This window comes from Fusarium redolens, assembly GCF_020744475.1.
Source record: "Fusarium redolens strain MPI-CAGE-AT-0023 chromosome Unknown BKA55scaffold_17, whole genome shotgun sequence".
In the NCBI taxonomy this organism is placed as follows: domain Eukaryota; kingdom Fungi; phylum Ascomycota; class Sordariomycetes; order Hypocreales; family Nectriaceae; genus Fusarium; species Fusarium redolens.
The window spans coordinates 477,633-501,391 of record NW_025763680.1 but is presented as its reverse complement, the minus strand read 5'-3'; the positions used below and the strand labels follow the sequence as shown (position 1 = coordinate 501,391).

The 23,759-nt window shown below is 46.5% G+C and overlaps 6 protein-coding genes across 6 annotated transcripts; 4 read left to right on the top strand and 2 right to left on the bottom strand.

Moving 5' to 3' along the window:
* Window positions 1-210: 210 nt before the first annotated feature.
* Window positions 211-1,967, top strand: BKA55DRAFT_522455 (major facilitator superfamily domain-containing protein; the record flags this gene model as incomplete). Its single annotated transcript, XM_046188584.1, has 4 exons — window positions 211-520; window positions 572-975; window positions 1,029-1,555; window positions 1,604-1,967. 4 exons carry the CDS (start codon window positions 211-213, stop codon window positions 1,965-1,967), a joined length of 1,605 nt encoding a protein of 534 aa, XP_046044563.1.
* Window positions 1,968-2,255: 288 nt separating this feature from the next.
* On the top strand, window positions 2,256-5,747 carry BKA55DRAFT_138418 (uncharacterized protein). Its single transcript, XM_046184884.1, has 4 exons — window positions 2,256-2,740; window positions 2,800-3,308; window positions 3,367-5,538; window positions 5,596-5,747. The coding sequence occupies exons 1-4, from the start codon at window positions 2,319-2,321 to the stop codon at window positions 5,691-5,693; spliced, it is 3,201 nt and encodes a 1,066-aa protein (XP_046044562.1). The 5' UTR covers window positions 2,256-2,318; the 3' UTR covers window positions 5,694-5,747.
* Window positions 5,748-5,801: 54 nt separating this feature from the next.
* BKA55DRAFT_522534 (uncharacterized protein) lies at window positions 5,802-6,905 on the bottom strand (the record flags this gene model as incomplete). The annotated part of the gene is made up of 1 exon (XM_046188587.1): window positions 5,802-6,905. One exon carries the CDS (start codon window positions 6,903-6,905, stop codon window positions 5,802-5,804), a length of 1,104 nt encoding a protein of 367 aa, XP_046044561.1.
* A 132-nt stretch (window positions 6,906-7,037) lies between these two features.
* BKA55DRAFT_579464 (Sodium:solute symporter family-domain-containing protein) lies at window positions 7,038-9,855 on the bottom strand. Its single transcript, XM_046193862.1, has 5 exons — window positions 9,158-9,855; window positions 8,909-9,109; window positions 8,592-8,862; window positions 7,558-8,543; window positions 7,038-7,502 (listed from the first exon to the last, which is right to left on the bottom strand). Exons 1-5 carry the CDS (start codon window positions 9,472-9,474, stop codon window positions 7,235-7,237), a joined length of 2,043 nt encoding a protein of 680 aa, XP_046044560.1. The 5' UTR covers window positions 9,475-9,855; the 3' UTR covers window positions 7,038-7,234.
* Window positions 9,856-10,352: 497 nt separating this feature from the next.
* On the top strand, window positions 10,353-13,380 carry BKA55DRAFT_543981 (uncharacterized protein; the record flags this gene model as incomplete). The annotated part of the gene is made up of 5 exons (XM_046190649.1): window positions 10,353-10,780; window positions 10,832-11,210; window positions 11,266-11,428; window positions 11,480-12,041; window positions 12,114-13,380. The coding sequence occupies 5 exons, from the start codon at window positions 10,353-10,355 to the stop codon at window positions 13,378-13,380; spliced, it is 2,799 nt and encodes a 932-aa protein (XP_046044559.1).
* A 718-nt stretch (window positions 13,381-14,098) lies between these two features.
* On the top strand, window positions 14,099-16,471 carry BKA55DRAFT_579461 (uncharacterized protein). Its single transcript, XM_046193861.1, has one exon. The coding sequence runs from the start codon at window positions 14,298-14,300 to the stop codon at window positions 16,191-16,193; it is 1,896 nt and encodes a 631-aa protein (XP_046044558.1). The 5' UTR covers window positions 14,099-14,297; the 3' UTR covers window positions 16,194-16,471.
* The last annotated feature ends 7,288 nt before the right edge of the window (window positions 16,472-23,759 follow it).

Here is a 23,759-nt window from a genome sequence, read left to right as displayed (position 1 = left end):
TGGATCTCACCACTCCCAAATCCGTCCTGTGACTCCGTTGTCACAGCAGAAATCACCTGTTGCTCACCCCGGCTTCGAGGCCCGCTCACCGGCCCTCCCGACGAAATGGAACCCCGATCTCGCCATACTGTTATAAAGGGCTCATCCTCCCGTCTTGGAAGTCCTTTTGAGGAATAGTATGAGCAATCATTGCAGATTCACAACATCATCATGTCTTCTAGACCAGATTTGCCTAGCTCTTGTGTGAGCGACGATGAAACACTACGACAAAAAACACCAGAATCGAAACCACGACATAGCTCGTTGGTAAAACTCCTTTTTGACAGGACGAGAGTAAATCAGGCTGTTGAGAACCATAATTATCCTGGATCAGGCTCTTTTGAAGATCCGTTCGTTGTTAGCTGGATTCCTGATGATACAGGTAATCCGCTCAATTGGCCCAAGTGGTTGAAATGGACCATCACTATGGTTTCAGCCGCAACATGTTTTGCTGTTGCGTTTAGTTCTAGCGCCTATACAGGTCAGTCTTATAGCCCTCGCCAATCGATGTAGCTTACATGTCATATAACAGGTACTATCGTGCCGCTCATGATCCACTTCAAGGCCAGCCATACACTCATCACCGCTGGTGTCTCCCTCTACGTCCTAGGCTTCGCAGTCGGACCTCTCCTCTGGGCACCACTTTGTGAAATCTATGGTCGACAAATTATCTTCGTCATCAGCTACGGCTTGTATGTCGTGTTTAGCGCAGCATGCACGGCAGACAATGGCGTCGCCACGCTTCTGGTACTTCGCTTCTTCTGCGGCACCTTTGGCTCATCACCTCTAACCAATGCTGGCGGTGTCATCTCTGATATCTTCCAAGCTGACGAGCGTGCTATCGCTATGGCATTCTTCTCTTTGGCGCCTGCACTGGGTCCTAGCTTGGGCCCTTTTATTGGTGGATACTTGAGTGACGGTCAAGGATGGAGATGGGTAAGTCGAATAATTTCTTGATTCTAACATCATACACTAACCAGAGTCTCTAGGTTATGGGATTGATGGCCATTGTTGCCGGATTCTTCTGGGTACTCGACATGTGCTGCGCTCCCGAAACCTACGCTCCCTACATCCTTCAAAACCGAGCCGACTTCTTGTCCAAAAAGACTGGCAAGGTTTACATCTCCATCTATGAACACCAAGGCAAAGCCGATCCACCATCCGTCGTCCTCAAGAAGGCCCTTATTCGTCCTTGGCAACTCCTATGCTTCGAACCTATCGTCCTTCTTCTCTCAATCTATGTCGCTATTCTTTTCGGAACTCTTTACATGCTGTTTGGCGCATACCCTGTCGTCTTCCAGCTTGAGAGGGGTTGGTCTGCTGGTAAGGGAGGTCTGGCTTTCCTAGGTGTTGCTGTCGGAATGATCAGTGCCATTCCCACGATTGGACTCATCAACATATGGTATATGAAGGTTACTAAAAGGTTCAACAACGAACCTGTACCTCCTGAATATCGTCTGCCTGGATGTATGCTCGGCGGTATCTGTGTCCCTGTTGGCATGTTCTGGTTCGCATGGTAAGTTCAAGTGCTGTTACGTTCAACACTTCTACTAACAATTGACAGGACATCGTATCGTTCAGTACATTGGATGTCTCCAGTAGCCGCTGGCGTCCCATTCGGTCTCGGCATGTCTCTTGTTTTCCACAGCATCTTCAGCTATCTCATCGATGCGTACACCATCTACGCTGCTTCGGTCCTAGCATCAAATGCTGTGTTGCGATCTCTATTCGGCGCCGCTTTTCCACTCTTCACTAAGCAGATGTACGACAACCTAGGAACGCAGTGGGCCAGCACAGTACCAGCCTTTCTGTCACTCGCCTGTCTACCGATGCCGTTCATCTTCTTCAAATATGGTCCTGCTATTCGACAGCGATGCAAGTATTCTGCAAGGGCCGCACAAGCGTTGGCTATGGCAAAAAAGGGCTAGATCTTGAGGGATTGCGAGATCATTTCTTACTAACTTTCTACTTAATACTGTGTCTTAACATTAATGGAACAAAAATGGCAATGGGAAGGAGTTACGAATCACCTTAGACATAGAATATCACACCAGTCATAGATTATATAGAGTCAACTCAAAATTGTACATTTTCTCTGAATATGCCTAATGGGGCTGAGTCGTCTAATTCTGTAGCTTCAATTGGTGGAATTCTTGCGAGTCAGCAGATATGAGCAACAACAATTTTAAATCAGGCTGTGATGAGAAAGCCATTTTCCTCAGCTTACTGCAGTTGTTAACTTGTTCCCGCCCGCCAAAAGGTCGAGTGTCCCATCCGCGATGGATCCTGTCACGGCCGTTGGCCTGGCATCCGCCATCATTTCCTTCGTCCCTCTGGGTGTCAAATTGTTGCAGAGCGCGCGGGAAATCCGTGAGTCCGTCGACGGTAGCGTCGAGAGAAACCAGACGCGAAAAGCTATAGTGGATGAGATGCAAGCAGTCTCTCGGAGACTTAAACCAGCAGATCGAACTAGAGTCCTACCCGAACAGAGGGGTCTTTACGACCTCGCGCTAAAATGCCACGAGTTATCGCAGAAGATCCTCGACCTTCTCGATAAGATCAGACCCAAAGGTCAGAGCCCTTTTAAGACCTATCGGTCTGCATACAGGGCTTGGAGTTGCGAAAGCGAGATTAAGAATCTGGAGAAACAGCTAAATGACTGTCGGAGTCAGTTAGCATTGGGCTTAGTGGATCTTTCAAGGTATCAGATTCCCTAAATTCTTGTCCTCATCAGTCACAGGATCTCAAAATCGCATATAGTCAAGACTCGACAGTGTACTCGAAAAAGCTTTTAGCCATGGCCCAGACCGATGCATCGCGACTGGAAGAACTTCAAAGGCATATAGAAGCGCTGAGGAGTGGCGTGCAAGTCGAGCAAATCGGGACCGAAGCCAGTACTCAACTACGCCGTCTTCTAGGTCTTCAGGACGATGCTATTGCTGCCATTTATCAGAATCGAATTCTTGAAAGCATTCGGTTTGAGAATATGCACGAAAGAGATGACAGGGTTCATTACCCTCATGAACAGACTTTCAACTGGCTTGTAGAAGATGATGAGACCTTCGAGGACGAGTCAACGGAGATGAGCAGATCCGATATGCTTGAGATGTACGAGATGAAATTGAACTCTAGAAACCTTTTCGTCAAGTGGCTGTCTTCACCGGAGGGCATCTTCCATATCTCTGGTAAACTGGGCTCAGGCAAGTCCACATTGATGAAACTACTTTGCACACATACGCAAAACCGGCTTGAACTTGAGAAATGGGCAGGTAAGGTCTCGCTTATCCCGAGCTTGATCTGATATGAGAAACTTATTACTCGCTACAGGTAGCAGGTCTCTCCTCATCACGCAGTTCTTCTTTTGGAACCCCGGTTCTGAGATGCAAAAGTCACTAAACGGTCTCTATCGATCTTTCCTCTACGACATCCTCCACGCCTATCCCGCACTTATCAGAAAGGTGTTACCGGAACTCTGGATGGAAGTTGAGAATAGTCATTGGCAGATACAGACCAATCTTGACTTGCCGATCGATGTTGCACAGTCTGCCCTCGAGCGAATCATCTACAATACTGACTCATGTGCTCCGAAGATCTGCTTCTGCTTCTTCATTGATGGTCTAGATGAGTACGACGGGTCACACAGCAGAGATCACCTTTATCTCGTAAGCTTGTTGAAAAATTGGGCCCAAAATTCCCAAGGGAGGTTGAAAATGGTCGTTTCTAGCAGAGACTATAATGTGTTTCTGAACGGGTTCTCGGCCGAGTATCGGCTTCAACTCCACGAACTTACCTGGTTCGACATGAGACGTTATGTGCGAGATTCATTATCCCACCTTCCAAACTCCGACCTCAAAGAGTACTTACTTGCAACGATTCCAAGCAAAGCAAGTGGTATCTTTCTCTGGATACTTTTGGTAGTTAATGAGGTCCGGAAAAAGGTCGAGGATGACGTATCACAAGACCAATTACTTCAACTCCTTGATGGTCTTCCACCTGGCCTGGAAGCGTTGTTTGGACATATTCTCAACGCCCTCGATGAAAATAGCCGAAAGACTGCTTATCAAACTATGTCACTATTGAGAACTGCCAAGGACAACTATCTGACCTTCGCACTGATGGAGTTTTCGTTCCTTGAAGATTATCAGAGACACTCGGAGCTCTCGATACGAGAAGACTTTATGTCTCGTTACGCAATGAATTCAGATGACAATAAAACACCAGATACTTATGGCAAAAGGCTTCGTGGTATCTGCGGTGGTCTTGTTGAATGCCATCCGTCAACTGCAAGATATTACGGACCTTGGGGAGGCCTTAACTTCACTCACCGATCCATTCCCGAGATGCTTGAGAGAGGAAAGATAAGTACAGAAATGCATTCATATCTCCAGGATTTCAATAGTGTTGATGCACTGTCACACTTGATCTTCGCGGCGGCACAATTCAGGAAGAATAGGTCAGAAGCTAGACCTTCATGCGCTGGCGTGACATGGATGCGCCTGGCAGCGAAGATCGACAGGCCCCCATATAACTTTCTCCAGTGTATTTCGTCATGGGTTGGTGATCCGTTCGACTTGGTCCCTGAACCAAGCCATCTTCTCTTGCACCAGGGTATCCAGGTATTTGCCAACCATGGCTTGCAAAGCTTGGTTCGCTATGGAGCAATGACAAGACGGGAAACATTCAGTACCATATGTCAAGCTGCACTCATAGGCCATGTTGAGTACGTTGAATGGGGGTATAAGAATAACCTCAGAGCTGTCGACAAGCAATGGAAGAGGGCACTTATTGCCAACGCACTTCTGGACACCTATCTCCGAGATGGTCTACCTATACAAGCGTTGAGCTATTTCTTCAAGGGTCCTTTCCTGTCGCTTGAACGAACTTCTTTTGAGGCCAATCAGCTGCTCATTGATGATAAACCTCCAGCAATTCTTCCGGTAGGCCCCCGCTCGCCTGTTGGCTCTAGCTATGCTCTTTCAGAGAGCCTGACCGTTTGGGAAAGATTCTCGGTCTCTTGTTTTTTATACCGGATTGATATGAGATATCCTCCTCATACTGATAGCTTCGGTCTCGCTATTGAACAGTTTCTATTACACGGAGCCCCATCCGAGTTTCTCATCACCATCAAGCACCTGCACTGTCCAACTCATGCCACGTTTCACTTTCCCAGACCCAAAAGTCCGTTGACGATTGAAATCCATGACGATGATGACGGGATGCTATTTGAGCACGCCACAGGGTGGAATACGCGTGATGGAAAGCCAAGCATATCACTACGTGAATGGATCCAAAGCATAAATCCCAAGAACAAGGATCGTGTACTTGAGATCCTAGACAATGCCAGAGGGTATCAGGAGTGCGCTCTAGGCTCGAGTGAACTTGAAAAGGACCATTGTGTATCGGATGAAACAGCAGCTTCTAGTCCAGGGGCTACAAGGCACCCAGCCGTGACGAGAACCAGACTTCATCGACATATGATTCTCTATAGAGTCTTTCCAGGTCTGTATCATACCAGCAGTATCTGCTTGGGAATATCCTCAGCTGACATGGCGACAGTTTTGGTGATAGTATTGGGACTTTATATTGGCTGGAACATGCGGGATCAGCGACGAGAATACCAGAAGGCTGGGGTCGCTCTCCCACGTTATGGTTGATAATGACTTTTGTTTGAGCATGACGCTGAATCACCAGGAAACAGTCATTAGAAAGGGAGCATGACTGTTTTACGTATCTAAACTATTCACTGTCTATTGAGTGAGACCTCAGAAGTCCTCGGCAGTCAAACCAACATTCTTCACCTTGGCCAATCGAAGAAGCTCTTGACCGATTGAAAGATCCATAACACCTGTTCCAACACTCTTGTAAATAACAAATCCAGTTTCAAGCCATTTGTTCAGGTCATCCGGGTTCCCCGTGTTCTTCTTTTGGAACAACTGGCCAATCTCAAGCATTTTATCCGTAGGGATCTCAGCTTTAACCAGTTCTCCAGCCTCTTGCAAGCAACCGTCTCGGCTGTCGACAGCAACAGATCCGCCTTGATACGCCACAGATGAAAAGGGCCCAGACGGGTTGATGACTTGTTTCAGAAGCTCGGGGTCGATTTCTTGCATGTCAAGCCGGTAAGAACCGATCGCCGCGAGATACCGGGTCTTGCTTAGAGCCTTCTCAGAAGTAAGGTATGATGCTGGGAAGAGAGGTTCCGTGCTTGGTGTTGTAAAGAACAAGACATCTGCATTGACGACCAGAGACTCCAAAGCTGCATCACGGTCGCCCTTGGGATCAAAAGCCTGCAAGCTGATGTGCGATGGCCATGGAGATTGAACATTCGACTTAAGTGACTCGATCAACTGTTGAGTTCTCTCAGCAGAACGGTTCACAATCGTCACAGACTTGATATCCTTCTCCTTCAACAGAAGCGCCAAGCGAATATGCCACAGAGCTTGTTTCCCCGCACCAAACACCACGATGTTCTCAGTGTTACGCCTAAATCGATAAGGCAGCATTGAGCCCAGCGCAGTTCGGAACGCAGTGAGTGCAGCTGCGTTGAGCGTTCCGATAGCCTGACCTCTAGCGTCGCACAGAGTCAAGACACTCTTGAGACCTGCTTCAGATGGCTTGAGCTTTTCGCTTGGGGTCACACCGACGATCTTTACGCCGAGTAATTGGTCAGTAGTTCCGGGCATGAACAGGCTGACTTGGCCATCTCTGTTGACGACTGCACGGTGAGGTTGGTATTGCTGTTCATTGTTGCATGAATATTGAATGAGGGCTCGCTCGAGAGCGTTTGCGAGATCGGTCACGTCAGATGAAGATAACGTGTCGAGGATGTGATTGACATTGGCGTCTGAGAGAACTGTGAAAGGCATCTTGGATAATTGTTCGTAGATGCTAGTGAAGTGAGAAGAGATGAAGTCGCGGGTGATAAGCCGGACGAGTTGTAGTTGAGGCTGGAGGCCTAATCTAATTAATGCCGCTATCGGACGCGGCCTCTATCGGCTCTGGCGGGGGCGAAGCGGGGAAGCCAAGGCCCGATTCGGGGCTGTCACTGAATCCCACCACGGATGTTTTCCTATCTTACTTACTCGTAAAAACAAACATCGCTATTGATCTAGCCGTATAGAGATATTATAATATCTAGCGTCTTCAACCCGGATCTTTATTATATCTCTTATATACAGCACGCTGACAACTATTCTTAGGCCAGGATCCCACTGTTCCCCTTCTCGTCCCTCTCAGTGATGGAAGAATCACTTTGGGCATTCTGGACTACTTTGGATTCACCTTCAACTGGACCCTGTCCCCTCAAGCCCCGATAAACAGTCTTCAATTGAGGCCAACCATCAATAATGGGGTAGAAACCTGCAACGAACATGGTTCCCCATACCCAGATAATGGCGATAACAATCCAAGCGACAAAGAAAGTCTTGCCAAAGACATATTTGGCAGCGTACATCGGAAGAGGCCTATGTTAAACAATTTTTAGTAACGGTTTCGCTGAAATGGGATTAAGTATCTTACCATAGAACCCAATGTCCCAAGAATGTAGCAGCGGACCAAATCGCCGCAAGAGTGCCCCAATGCTTGAGCTTAGCTTTATCTTCGGTGTAGCTGGCTACCTTTTCTTCGTGTGTTCTCACTTCTTCCTTTGTTGAGCCGACCTGGTCGAACGCAAGACGCTCGTTTCTGAAGTCGGCCCATTGGTAATTGGCAGGCTTGATGAGCGAGATGACGACTGAGTACAGAGCTGGGCTCAAAGCTGAAGCGACAGTTCCGTATACACAAGGAAGAGACTTTCCAGTGGATGCAACGGTGACTTCGCCGTACAGTGACGACGCTGAGCCAAGCCAAACAGCGATACCAGTCGCCATACCCAGGAGAGGTGAGACAATGGCAGCAATCTTTGACTGTTTTCTCCATAGGATTGTAAAGACGGTCGGGAAGATACCAGGGCATGTCAAGACTCCGAGCATGTATAGGGTCCATCCAAGGTCAACCTTGCCGTAGTAGAGGGCAGTAGAGAAGGCAGCGGAAAAGAGACCGAAGAAGACGACACCGATGTGACTCCATCGAATAGCATCACGGTCTGTAGCTTGACGGTTGAAGTACTGACGATAGATGTCAAAGCTGATGATCGACGACACCGAAATAACTTGCGCACTAATGGTTGAAGTGACGGCCATAAAGGTGATCAATAAAACGGCAGCAGCACCGCCTTTTCCAGCAATTGCGATCGCGGCATAAGGTAGTACTAGACCATTCGAGATCTCGACGGAAGACATGCGACGAGGGTATGTAGGGAAGCGAGGAGTATCCTCAAGAGCGAGAGCAGAAAAGCTCATCAAGGTGCCGAGACACCATGGGATTGCAAAGTAAGCAATGCCGCCGATGATATATCCAGGTACAACAGCTTGAGGCGCAGCGCTGAAGGCTTTGGCAAAGAAGCCAGTGTCCATGATGACAAGACCAAAATTGGCCAGAACATGGATGATACCAAAGTATATAGCCTGCATATTGTAAGCGAGTCTCTCATGATGATCAAGTAGCTAACACACATCTTTACTAGTCATCGTCAAGAAAGATCCATCGTGATTACCAGCGACTGGATGGTCCTTTCCAACCTGGACGATAAGATCATATAGACCGCCAGGTGATCCAATCTCGGGGACCAGGAATGCCTTGATTGTGAAAAAACATATGATGATCGTGATCACAAACGTATGGAAGTAGTCAGTCAGGAAAGTCGCTTTGATGCCGCCGACAAAGGTATACAGCACCACGCCGACGGGTAGCAAGAACGTAGCGGCGATGATATGGATACCAGATCTGATCGAGTCAGTATTCTACTCAATGGACAAGACAGAAGACTTACAAGGCAGAGATCGCTGCACTTGCACCAAGCAACATGTTTGCGATAGCGATGATGTTGTTGATGAGGCACAGGCCAATCCAAACAATATGACCAGAAGTTCCATATCGTATGCGGACAATCTCAAGTAGTGTATGCGCTTCGGGTACTCTGAGTTTACAGGAGATACCAAGCAAAGCGAAGAAAACGATCATGGGCGAGCATCTGACAAGAGTCAACTACCAAAAATGGTTGTGGGGACATGGTACATACCCAGCTGCAAACCAGAATGGTCCGGCGACACCAAAGTTATATCCAACAAGAGTACTTCCAAGCATAGCCGTACTCCAAAGCCAAGATGAAATAACAGCAGATGAAGTCAGGCCAGTGCCAACACTTCGATTGGCTGTCATGAACATCTCGGTCGTCTTGTTATCTTCACCAACCGTCTTCTTCAAGATATGCGTCAGAAACATCATAATGAACGCGATAAGAAATCCAATCGCGATAACGACGACATAGCCGACCGCTTGAGAAAGCGGTGGCTCAATGCCGTTCTCGCTTGCATCTGCCCGAATGTGAAGCGACATTTTGGCCAAGAATCTTGGGAATGCGAAAGATCCAGCAGTTCGGTTTGACGTCTCGGCATTTTCTTCTGGGGAACTCTCTCATAGCTTTATGTTTAGCGATCGGCAGGCACGAATCCATGTCGTTTGTATAGCTTTGATGATGCAATGGACTATCATTTGCTAGATAACTGCCGTGCAGCAATTTGATGAACCGTGGAGGACATTGGGAGATCTCATTAGTCGATGGAGTTCCGCCAGCCCGGATATCTTCCGTATACCGGGATCTAGGCTCTTATCCATTCTGGAATTATATCATTGCTGATATGCTTCGGGAATTTTGGGCTTGTGATAGGCGATAAGAGCACTGTTCACATGTTCATGGGGTATGGCGTGAGAGCTTTTAACGATGGCGATAGGGCCTATCGCTGTCACGCCATTCAGCAATTATCTAAGAAAAAGCGGAAGAATATTATCCCCTAAATTATCTAGCAATTAGCTTGCTCCGATGCGACAAATCAACAATTGCGCTCTAGGTTAGAAAAGTGCGACCTCGTAGGGTGGTGAAGCCAGCCATTCCACGCGTGTTATATCCAGCCAGAATGTTGTCAAGAAAATTAACAAACCAGATTATGCAGCGAGAATTGGTAGATATGATACCTGAGGCCACAATGCAGCAACAAAAATTATTGGATAGCTTTTCATAATCAGGCTGTGATGTGAGGCCGCCAACAAGACCATGAATTTACAACTTCCCCTCATCATCACTCCAGGCTAACTCCAAGGCTGTCCTGAGCATTCCGTGAAGCTATAAAAGCGCCAGGACTTCATCTATCTGGACTCACCAGCCAGTTTATCGTCGGCTCCTGGGAGCTCTCTTAAAACCTCACATTTACTTCATCATGGATCCCGTCTCGGCGATCGGATTGGCCTCTGGGATCTTGACCTTCGTTGAAGCGGGCCTCAAGCTCGTAAAAATAGCCTACAACATACACAACTCTCTTGATGGGGTCTTAGATGAAAACAGACACCGCAAAAGTGTCAGTAGTGAAGTTATCAAAGCGGCTCTGAGGCTAGAAGTCGCGGGAAACGCCTGGTTGACCCCCGAGCAAGAGTCACTTTCGAATCTTGCCAAGAAGTGCAAGGCGACTTCAGCAGAACTAGTCAAAACTTTGAACGAAGTCAAGCCGAAAAAGAATTCGTCTAATCTCTTCATATCGTTGCGATATGCAGTTAAGGCAACTGTCAAGGCGAAGGATATCAGTGGCCTGGAGAACCAGCTAAAAGACTATCGTGATCAGCTCATTCTCGCACTGGTCGATTTCTCAAGGTGAGCCTAGCTCGTTAATCATGAGAGAGGAGGTAGCTAATCCGTTCTCAGAGTCGAGGCAGCAGATGATTTCAATGAACTAATCTCACTTGCCAAAGGCAACGAAGCTACATTGAAGAGTTTGACCCAGGCCATAGAGCACTTGCGCCAAGCACAGCTCACCGCACTTGATTCAATTGCCAACAGGCTCAATACGCAAGCTTACACCCCACTCCAGAAGCTAATAATGATCGACGAAGAAACCCGTCAATCTATATATCAGGATCACATTCTGGACAGCCTCAAGTTTGATGAAATGCATCAGCGATTTGACGCAGTCCACGGTGCTCATGAAGATACCTTCAAATGGATTTATGAGCCAATTCAAATTACCGATGAAGATGAGGACATGTCTTACGAGAAATATGTAAGACAAGAAGCGGCGCTTAAGGTACTGGTAGTAATATCATATCAGCGAACTGAGCTGATGGTAATGCGCTCCACAGATGCAACTCGAATCAAGAGAGAGATTATTAGGTTGGCTTTTATCAGAAGGGTCATCATCACCAATCTTCCATATCTCTGGAAAGTTGGGATCTGGAAAATCAACATTAATGAAGTTTCTATGCTCTCATCAGACGACAGAGGACGTGCTAACTAAGTGGGCTGGTAAACAAGTTTTTTATTGTACATGATACCGTCAGCTAATTTTTTGGAAAGGTACAAAGAACCTTGCGTTGGCTTCGTTCTTCTTTTGGCGGAATGGCTCAAAGACACAGAAGTCACTAGACAGACTTTGCCGCTCAATGCTTCACGATGTACTGAGAGAGCGGCCTGATCTAATATCTGAGATCTTCCCTGATCAGTGGCGTCAAGCGAAACAAGCTCCCTGGAAGGTTCAGCACCGTCAGGATATCCCATCGTTTTACATTAAAGACGCTCCCGAAAGGCTCCTACAAAACAGAAAACTTTACCAGCAACACAAATTCTGCATCTTTATTGATGGTCTCGATGAGTTTGAGCCTGGCCTTCAAGATGGGTTGGATTACATTGATTTAGTCATTGCCCTTCGACAATGGACGACTTATGCTGATGGGAACCTAAAGCTCTGCCTTTCGAGTAGAGAAGAAGGTGTCTTTATGGATGAATATGAGAATGACCCTAGCTTCCGACTCCAGGACTTGACCAGATTCGATATGCAAAACTATATCCGCAGTCGCCTGAGCAACCTAAAGGATGAAGACCTCAAAAGCGAGCTCGTCACTGATATCCCGAAGAAGTCGTCAGGGATCTTTCTTTGAACCTACCTTGTTGTGAAAACGATACGGAACAAAATGACACACAAGGCCACCAGCGAGGCATTGAGGAATCACCTCAACACTTTGCCTAAAGGTCTCGAGTCACTCTTTTACCACATCCTCCAGCAGCTCGAACTTGATGATGCGAGAAAGACTCTCCGGATTATAGATTGTCTTAAAACTGCCAAATCGACGCTTTTAGAGCTACCATTGCTCGCTTTCTCCCTTCTGGATGAATATGATAGAGACTTAGAGTTTTCGCTACGAGACGGTCTCGAAAATGGCATTATCCCGGATGAGAACGTTCTCAAAGCTCAACTTCGAGGTGCTTGTGGGGGACTGATAGAATGCGTTGAGGGCAGACAGTATGAGGGATTTCAAATTCTTGAGTTTGTTCACCGATCAGTCCCTGACATGCTCCAAAGGAATGCAGGAAGATCAGAACTGGCTCTTCAAATAGAAGCTGCCCTTGTCGGTACCAATACTGTTGATGTTGTCTCCCATGTTTGCTTTGCTGCTATTCAACTCTTGAAGCTCTCAAGAGCAACAGAGGCAGTGAGAAGCATATGCCAGTGTATAGTATACATACGACTCTATAGGAGGATTGACAAGCCACCGTACCATTTCCTGGAATACATTGGCTTTTGGATTGACGATAGGTGGCTGGACGACAATGAGACCAAGTGGCTTTCCTGTTGTGCTTCTTACCCTCCCACGATTGGAATCCGATGCATCACATCTCACCAACCGGCGGCTACCAAGGCCGACAACACAAGAATTATTAATAACAATATGTATCTTGCAGCACTTTCTGACCATATGGATTACATAGAGTGGAAAATCCTGAATGATGCAAACGCTATGAACAACTCGGCCAAGAGAGCCTTGGTTGGACAATCAGTTCTGATGTCAGCACATTGGGAAATGTTTTTCCAGAACGATATCTTTGCAATGGATCCTGTTATACCTTTGATTCCTTCTGTCTATGAACAAGAACTACTAAGCGGAAACGACAGTGGTTCATGTTTCCTGTCAGCCTGGCAATTCTTCCTATCCCGCATCATTTTGGGTTTCAGCCATTGGTCTTTTCATTCCCCCGAAAACGCCGGAACTATTATCGAACGATTTCTAAAACAAGGTTCAGACCCATATTGCCGGATCGTTGTTGCGAATGAAGAGTCTGCAATGTCAATGACAATTTGCTTTCGAGAATTAAAAGCTCGCCACATTATCCCGCACCACTACCGGACATCGATACCTGTCTTCAATGATACAATGCAGGCGGTGATAGAAAAGTGTCTAGTCTTGGGGGGAAGCCCGTGATTGACTGGGATAAGAGCTTCACGGAAGAGTTCTTGTTTCGGGAATGGATTGCAGTTACCAACTGGTCCAACCGGGACACTTTATTGCAATTACTAGATTGCAACTATGAGTAATTGGTGGCTAGAACCTCATCCTCAGCCTTGAAATCTTCATTGAGAGAGATCCAAGAAAAACAGATTCTTAGTATGTGTCACTTTTGTTCGCCGCATTATGGGATGCTGGATATGCGAAATGCTCCTATGCCTGTCTCAGCTCCGCTAGCTTCAACCTGCAGCGCTGACGCATGATCTGGGAGGATAACCTCATACTATGAAACAATTGTCACAGTAATCCCCAATATATTGTAGGCCCGTGTTCCCCCACTCATCTCCCCTGTGTGATCTTTACACAAAGAGGCTGGCTGAACTCCTCCGATCCTGCCGTCTTCATACCCCAAACACAGCCCGTCCTCTAAAGCTGGCGTAAAATGATCGACACGAGGATGCAGCTAAAACCGCTACTTCTCAGCTCGAAGCGGTGGCCCCGAACGCCATGTTGTGGGGTACTGCAGATCTTGTCTTACATGCCGTCCAATGTCGACAATCTTTACGTCAATATTGATCAGTCCCGGTAATGCGGAGCGAATGAAATGAAACATCGAATAGGGTTTTCCAATAGTTCAGCTTGTGCAGCTAAAGCCTCTTCGGGATTGGTCTGACCAACGAGAGATGAGAGGTGAAGACAATGACATATACGATCTTCTGTGTAGCCCACTTTACAGCTCCCGATGTTGATCTCGGGCCGCTCCTTGGGTGACGTCGAAATTTGGCACAGGAAAGTCAATTCATGCTCACGCGACCAGATACTTTACTTGACGTTATGCCCATCTTAGTTTGAGCTTGGATACCATTCCGAGTTTCTTTACATCATCAGCAAATATGAGATACAACAACGTAATTAAGCCAAGGCTGCCAGATAATGATAGGTGTCTTTATAACAATAGTCCTCTGTCGAAATGGCAACTTGACTCCCCCGATCCGTTATCGCCAGTATATGCAAGGTCTCGAAGCGAGCGAGCCAGAGCACCAACACCCATTGAGCATAACGGCCATATATATGACCTGGTTGGCGTGAACTCTCGCCAACAGCTCATCCTACGAGATCAATGTGCGTTACACTTGGACATTCGCATCGAATGTTTCGCTGGACGTGCCGTCATATTAGACGGTGTACCATGGCAAGTCGACTACCTCGAGGCCATCCCAGATCTCTTGGACTTCACCAAACCGCCTCGACGTATCCTTCACCTCAAAAGATGGACAACGAAAGGTCAGATTCACCAAGCCATCAATGAGCCAGACAATCTTCAAGCAATCTTCCCGGGCTCAAGGGGCAAGCATACGCTTGGTCCAATCAAGCACGGTATTGTACGTATGCTTCCGATGGCATCTCGACAAAGAGTCCACAAGTCTTTGGTTCCAGGCACGAAGTTTGAGGCCCGCCTGCGTGGGCGCGAGCTCTACGGGCCCTTTCAAATCGAGGCCCAGCAAGATGGCCAACTGGTAGCTCAACACGTCCTGATGAACGGGTTCTCTCTCGTCAGATTCGCTGTGGCACCTAGCGAGATCGCCCCGTCATACGTCAGAGTCAATTGCCCAGATTTCGGGGGTTCCTTCGACATTGATGCCTTTCTTTACTGTGAGGATAAGCTTCGATGTCGGGCTACCAGTGTCAAAGCCATCAAAGCGATGAGACTGCCTATAAGCGACCGAGATCCAATGTTTGGAACTTTATCGCGAGGCTCAGTGCCACTTCTCACAAATGGCCTAGACCATCTTGTCGTGTTCGAGAAGTTCATCCGAGAATGCATGAGTCCTTCTTCGAAGACGCCTCAACCGCGGCGATTGACAATACTCAACCTTTCAATGTGCGATCAAGGAGATGCTAAGATCGTAGTCGACGCGTTAGTCGACTTTCGAAAGCAAAATCCAGATGCAATCATGTCTGTCGTGGTATCGAAATTGGGACCTACGATCTATCAAGATACGCCGGCCTGCAGGGAGTATGCCAAGCTTCTTGCGTGCAACCGAATCCACATCGATATGTTCACTGGCGTTGATGGTCCAACGCGCCAAGTCGTCCACGCCAAAGCGATAGTCATCGACGACAGGACACTCTTCAGCACTGGAGCTATCGTTGATACCAAACCTATTGACAAAGCTGACTTTTCCATCGAGCTTCCGCCCACGGCAGCCAAAGCTTTCCAAGTCTACATGCAAGAAGCCATCCTTGGTGGCGTGAGCAATGAGCGTCGCGCTCATCTTGGCTCACAACTGGCTAGTTTGGGTGTCATCATAAACGACCCCATCGCCAGCTTGACCTACATTAGTCGTGCACAGCATACGCTTCTTCGTGGTGCTCGTCGCGATCTCCTCGTCAGCGTTTCAGAACTCGTTGACCCAAAAATCACGAAACTTCTCGTGAGGCGTGCAGCCAACGGCGTGACGGTGACGATACAAGTCCGGGAGATAGATGCGGTCTCATCAAGAATTCTTACCCAAGCGACACGGCGGTACGGAAAGCGGCTGTCCGTGGAAGATGTCAGCTGGTGGGAGCCACGACCGCATTATAATGCGATCATTGCAGATGATAGTCTCGCGTATCTGGGCACATCGTACTTCTGGCCAACACAAAGAAACATGATCCATCAAGGTCGATCGCTTGAAAATGGGATTTTGCTTGAGGGAGAGTCTGTAAAGTTTCTGAGGGAGCAACTCGATGAACTACGCGAGCGTGCATATAGCAGTGACAAGAGTGAAAGCGATACGGCATAGTAATGTTGGCCAGAGATTTGATGCCGTCCTCTTCTCCTCTCTTGTTCTTGAGTGTTGTTGTTAAACCTGGAGGAGCGTGTCAGGACACGTCTTCTTCAGTCAATCATGTCTTGCTCAGCATCACCAGGTCTTTTGCTGGGTTAAGCTTAGCGAATCAGTATCCATCAAAGCACCACGAATGGATAAGTGGACAGTTTTAACATTAAATGGCCTTAAATATTAGCATGACAGGTAGTGAGCAAGATCAATCGAATAGACATTTATCTTCTTTATTGGTAGTTAGGTGGGTATCTGGGGGTTAATGCGACCCCGCGTCGTTCGTCGCATAATTAATCGTAAAAAGTGGGAAAACGCTGCATGAGAAACATCGTGAATATTTATTGCAACGCTTTTATGAGTCTTTATCACGAAATATTTGAACTAGCTTTTCCTTTTAACTGGCAGACTGAAAAATTACAAAAGAATTTGATGATTAGTCTCAATAGAATATTTCCTATTATTTTACAGACGATTATCTGGTTCGCCATTGATCGATCTTTTCTCGACGTTGTCAGCCCAGCTACCCTGCAGTGGCGATGGTCCAGCACGGACCAGCAAACTCACCTTCCTTTATCATCACACTTTCTTGGCATACAAGTGTTAAGAAAGTGGCCTTATCTATACCTAAACCCTTAATAAGTATACAACAAACGCCTCAATCTGCGCTTTGCGCAGCCGCAAGCCGCGGCGATGGCTTCATCTTCGACGAACCCGCCCGCTGCCCCGGACCCCTTTGATCTGGAGATCCACACTCCCGCTAATCTGAACTGAGGAGCCCGTGCAATCCTCTTGCAAAACAGCCCCGCAGTTATAAATAGCCCTATTAGTGTTTTACCTAGACCCGAGCAGACGGCTTAGATACCGTCCTTACTACTTAATATAGCCACTTTTGCTATAGCTATAGAAGGAGCTGAGCGTATTAACCCTCTATTGATCTTTAGATACTAGCCAGTCTCTATTATTAAATCAGCTAATAAGCTCGCGCGTAAGTAAGTGGAAGAGTATAACGCTAAGCTAATAGTCTTCTAAGCCTTCTACGCCAAGTTTAAGGAGGCTGCTTAACAATTTACTACAGAACCGCAATAACGTTTTGCTTAGCAATTTGCCGATAGCTTCCTGGGCATCTGGAGACAAGAGCTCTCTAGCACCGGACCTGCGACTACTAGGCCTACTTACAGCAGCATCGCTGCTGCCTCACTTCCCGCTACCAGCATCCGCCCAGCCTACCGTCATTATCAACAACAGCACCAACAATCCAACCCACCTCATTACCAAGGGCAATAAACGGCCATCGCCCTACCCTAATAAGACCTCCGCGTCTTCGTCTATCTAGAAGCCGGAGCTCCGGCCAGGGACTATAGTAGCTATGCAATCTGGACTCTAATCCAGGAAAATCTCGGCACTATCTTAGATAAGATTCAATAAGTATTCCAGGTCAGATCAGGGTAGGCCATCCTGACTGCCGACTCTAAAATACGCGATTTTCTTATAGAGAAGCAGGCCGAGTAGGCAGCTAAGCTGGGAGCGACGGCAGTAGAAACAAATAAGGAATGGCATACTTATATGGTCTCGGACTTTCCCAGAAGACTGACTGACTTCCGCGGTAATAAGGTAGATAGTAACAGCATTATCAGCAATAAGATAGAAATCCAGACAGGACTCAAGCCTGTTAATATATACACCGGTAGATAACTCTCAGATAACCCCTTAACAAAGACTCTACTTATGTCCTTCCTAAAGCCCACCAAGAAGAGGTTCTAGTCCTTCTTCGGCAGCCAGGCGGCTAGACTTATAGATAAAACCGATATACCTAAATAATGCAAAATGTACTAGGGCTACCACTTTACCTGCAACTGCCATAAACAGCCAGTCTGCTAACGCTATGGCAAGACTGGCCACATTATAGATGACTGTACTGCATAGGAACAGTGCATTAACTACTTAGGCCCCTATAAGGCCAACTTTCGTACGTGCCTAGCGCGGCCGAAGAGAGTACGCGGCATCCTTCGCCGCCTTACTAAAGAACAATAAGAGCATATCCGGATAGTAGGCGTGGAGATATACCGATAATAGCACTTAAATCCACAGCCAGAGCCGCTTACGGAAATCCAATAAAGCATAACTGAGTTGCCAAGGGATAATATCGCATTAGATTAACAGTCGAACGCTTGCACCCCGAGTCCGGCTGCATTAGGGGCACCTTTATGTATTATGGTGGCTACTGTCCCTAGGACGGGCTATAAGGCAGAGGGGGAGCCTAAACATCCCAGGCCAGGCTTACCGCATAAGCATCAAATAGTACTTATTAACCGATCTTATGACTAGGAATAGATACTTGCAGACACGAAAGAACGATAAGAAGCCGCTTAAGGTCTTCTAGGCTAATATCGGCAAGATCCCTCTGGCCTATAACTGCGCCCTGGCGCTGGCCGATATAGAACGATATGACATTATACTCCTCTAGGAGCCGTAGATAGCTCATACTAAAGACCGCTATCTGACCAAGATATACCCTGTATATAATATGTTTATGCCAGTTAATATATAGAACAGCAATAATACTTAGCCTAGAGTGATAATATATGTCTGATGAGACTTAAGACTTCTGGCCGACCAGATTTAGCCCTTTAAGACGCGCGATATTCTCTAGATTATGGTTAATAGCATGATAATAGTTAACTTCTATTGCTAAAATGACAAGAGTGATGCCTTGAACATGCTGCTTCGATGGCCTGTCCTGGAGCGCTGTCTTGTTACTGGCGATTTCAATGCCAGACACTATACTTAGCAGATAGGCCAAGCTATAAACCGCAGGCCAGAAATTGCAGACTAGGCATTAGAGCATAAACTAAGCCTTCTTAATACTCTAGATATACCAATAAACCTGTATAGCAATACCATTGACCTTGCATTTACTAATATGCCTTTAGCCGAAGCTACTATAGAGGACTATCTTGCCACTAGCTCTGACCATTTCACACTTAGCTTAACCTTTCCTAACATCAAGCTGGCTCTATTACAGCCAGGCAAGATCCGGGTTATAACAGAAGATAAGCTTAAGCGATTTATTAAGATTATAGAACTTAGAGCCGCAGAAATCCCCTAGGCAGACTTGACCCCTAAAGAGCTAGATAAGCTTGCGTCTTTACTTGCAAGTCTACTGATATCTATAGCGAAGGCAGCTAGCCGGCTGGCACAGAAAGGCGGATGCTTAGCCCCCTGGTAGACAGAGGAGTGCGCCGCTGCGGCGGCTGGTTTCCAAGCTATTAGATAACTTTACCCTCTTAGCTTTAACTAGAATGTTCAGGTCGCCAAAAGAGACTTTTACTATATAGTCTGCCGGGCTAAGAGATAGTATTGGCGGAACCTTATTGACAGCTTTATTAGTAATAGTGCTGTTTTTAAGGCTATCTGGTGGCTAAAGCCCCCTAGAGGCTTCTAGCCCCTGCCCTTATAGGTTAACAATGTTATATATAAAACCTAGATAGATAAAGCCAATGCACTCCGGCAGGCTATGCTTGAATGAAGAACTGCTAAGGATGATATCGCAAATGCATAGATACTAGTATCTCCTTCTAGGTTAATTCCTTTCTTGTCTAAGATCTTGCTAGATGAGGCGCAGTATGCTACTATCTATATAGGTAATATATCTCTAGGGTTAGATAATATTACCATTAACCTTCTTAAAGCTATATGGCATATTATTGGGATACATATCTGCTGCTTATTTAAAGGATGCCTCTCTATAGGCCATCATCCGAAATCATTTAAGGAGGCAGAAGTGGTCATAATTGCGAAATCGGGGCGAAGAGACCTTACTAAGCTAGGGGCATGGCGACCTATCTTACTACTCTCCTGCCTTAATAAGGGGCTAGAGCGACTAATTGCATGCCGCCTAGCCTAGGCAGCCGTTTACTATAGCATACTTTACATGCAATAAGCCGGGGCGCTCTCTAAGAGGTCTGCAATAGACCTAGTAATAGCCCTGATCTATGATATTGAAGAAGCATTTATATGCAAGAAAGTGGCGACTCTGGTTATAATGGATGTTTAGGGTGCCTTTGATACCGTTATGTGCAATAGGCTCGTCTTGTATCTCTGCAAACAGGGCTGGCCTGACCATTTGGCTTGCTAGGCTGGGTCCTTCATAAGTGGCCGGTCTGCGTATATTAGGTACTAGGATACCGTTATGCCCTCTTCCCCCCTTTAGTGCGGCCTCCCTTAGGGGTTGCCAGTATCGCTAATACTCTTTCTGCTCTATATTAAGCTAATTTACTAACTAGGAAACCTATAAGGTTGCTTTAGCTATGCAGATAACATAGCTATCCTGTCCATAGGGGATATAGTAGATAAGATTACTACTATAGTATCTAGCTCTATTGCCGAGATAGTGCGATAAGGGGCGGCAAACGGCATTTCTTTTAACATAAAGAAGACTAAAGTTATGCACTTCTCCTATAGCAAGCTTAGGACTGCTCTATTAGTATGCTACGGCGATGCAGTAAAGTACCCTGAATTAGCTCTGCACTGGCTTGGCATCTGGCTGGACAGCAGACTGTTGTTCTGACTCTATGTTGAGAAGTGGGCGGCTAAAGCGAAGGCAGTGGCCTACTATCTACGGGGCCTTACCAACATAATATACGGCCCTTTGCCGAGCGCTGTGCGAAGTGCCGTCAGAGCATATATCGAACCGGTGCTGCTTTACGGCTTAGAGGCGTAGTACCCGGGCAGGACTAGGCCGCGGTAAAACCAGCCTATAAAGGACTTACCATCTAGTAATCAGCACCTTATATAAATAATAGCTAAAGCCATAAATCAGGCAATTAGAGCTATACTTCCTATCTAGAAGATAATACCTACTGCTATCCTATATAGAGAAAGTAAGATACTACTAGTCAATTAACTGCTTAAAGTAAGGCAACTTAGATTCTCTGCATAACTTAAATCACTAGACGGGGCTCATCCTCTGGCAAGTTGAACGTGCCTGCCTTAACTATATACTTACTATAACCTTATTAAATGAAGATATTAGATATAGATAGAGAGTAACTTCAGGATATGCCTTTAATATACAGACGAGCTACTTGCACCTTACCTGCGGCCGAAGCTTATCTAGCGACGCTTCTAATAAGAAGAACTAGTACTACTACAGGCAGTATTAAAGGAGAAAATAGCCAGCACTTTTCCTCGCTGGCTTCTATCACTTGACCCGCTTACCTTGGTTATATACTCCGATGGCTCTCTATCTTCAGAAGGGGCTGCGAGCTATGGCTTCACCATTTATCAGAATAACATTCCCATCTCTAACAGATTAGGTCATCTTGGACCTGCTAAGGTCTTCGATGCCGAGGCTGCCGGGGCATTAGAGGGCCTCAAGGCTGCTCTAAACCTGCAAGATGCAGCAATACAGAACATCTTCATCTGCCTAGATAACCTTATAGCTGCCATATGCCTGCAAGGCACACTGCCTGACTCCTCTTAAGATATCTTTCTTAAGTTCTAGGCTCTAGCAACATCGCATAGAGCCATCTAGGTCTATTGGGTACCAGGATACTGCAATATCCCTAGTAATGAATAGGCCGATAAGCTGGCAAAAGTAGCATTATTGCTCCCTGAGCCTGAAGGTGCTCGACTGACTCTAGCTTATATACAACGAATTACAAGATAGAAACCAAAAGAAGCATTCGAGGCGTAGTGGTCCACTTTAGCTCCTAAGCAGTACAAGAGACTTAACCTTAAGGCGACTACAGGCTATTTACCGGAGCTTTCGCTCCTACAGGCAGCCTTGCACTATCTACTAGCAGCAAGGTCCCTTTACAGGGACTTCGCCGCATACTACGAAAGGTTCGACCACATCGATGTATGCCTGGTCTGCTTATATGGCCGACACAAAGCACCGGATTATATCTTTTACTGCAGAAAGGTACTGCCGCGTTATTGGATAAGGATGGCACCCTTGCTAAATGCAGTGGTCAATCTGGCAGTAGGACAAGACTTCACCAAATTCATTAATCTATATAAGAAAAGCGCGTTCTTTGGTAAGATTTGCCCTCGTTATTAGGCAATAACTAGAGAAGTACTTGTATCTCTTATTCCTACTCTTCTCATATCTCTTTTATATACCTTTTCTTTCTCTCTTTCTTTCTCTTACCTATTCTCAACTAGATAAAGGGCATCACCACGCCTTCCATCTAGCCGTGACTACCTTGAGGCAGTCTTAAGCTGCCGCATGTATAGGCTGATCTTAGCCCTCCTAATACCAGGCTCCGAAAGCAGCTGCGATATGCCAGCCGCGCCTTGTTATCCTGCTAATAGGTAATAGGCTTAATAGAATACGCCATTTATGCCGATAATATGCTAGATTAAGTGCGGTTTACTAATACGTTTGCAGAAATTAGATGCTATAGGGAAGACTAATTTTGCATTGTAAATAACTAATCCTTTATGGCTAATAGCATTTCTGTAATTAGTATGTAGATAGATACTAATTTCTCTAGCTCAGCACGTCCTGTGCTCTATTAGGAGACTTTTGGGGCCGACGGCCCCCCGGACGAAAAATAAACATAACATAACATAACATATGACCAGCAAACTCATCCACTGCTGCCTCACGAACTTCAACATCCTACCATTTCGAATCTGCCGACCAGACGAAGTCCCATGTCGGTCGCAACATGCTCCTCTCTTCAAGCGATGACTAACATGCTACAACAATCAGAAGAGCTATAGCATGGCCGCGCATGCACGGTAATCGCTGTATCCGCGCATCGAAACAAACGCGACACGACTTGAGGTCGCAAAGACCGTTATCACTCACCAGAGGCAAATCTAGCCGAGCAAAGCATCGGCATGAACCGACCGACTCATCAAGGCGATACGAAGGAAGCGAATTGAGACGTTGGAAGCGCTGAGGCCGGGGCCTTCTTTTGCTACGTCGCCGGCGCGGCAAGATACTCACACATGGATGGCTTGTCCAGTTCGAACTCGGGCTCCTGCCAATAGCCAGATGAAGTGGAAATGTTCGTTTGAAGATCTTGTGTACGAGTGTCACTTTTATTGGAAGTTTCAAGTGCAAACAAAGGAAACTGTAGATATCATGAAAGGTCGCGAAGGACATTACCAGGATTAACCATTTTGTTGACGCAACAGCCCAGGCAGCCTTTCGCAAGGTCAAAAATAAGAACAAGAGCTCGCATAGTGATTCAATGTGACTCTTTTTGGAAGCTCATCATGTGATCCACTTGAGCTCGCCTCCTTCCTATCTTCTCTCAACCGTCAACCTTCACTCTTCTCCCTTCACTCTTCAACCTTCGACCGTCAATCTTCAACATCAGGTCTTCTGCACTCATTCTTCCTTCCACTATGAAAGTTAGAGTTGTTACTGACATGATACCTAGTTTCACTTAGGGTTACCGCTTCTTTCATCGTCCCAAACCAACATCTCGATCTACAGCAGTCAAATCATCTCCCCACGCAGAAGTTCTCTATTAACCTTACTTTGTTTTTCTTCGCCTCTGCCTTATCTTT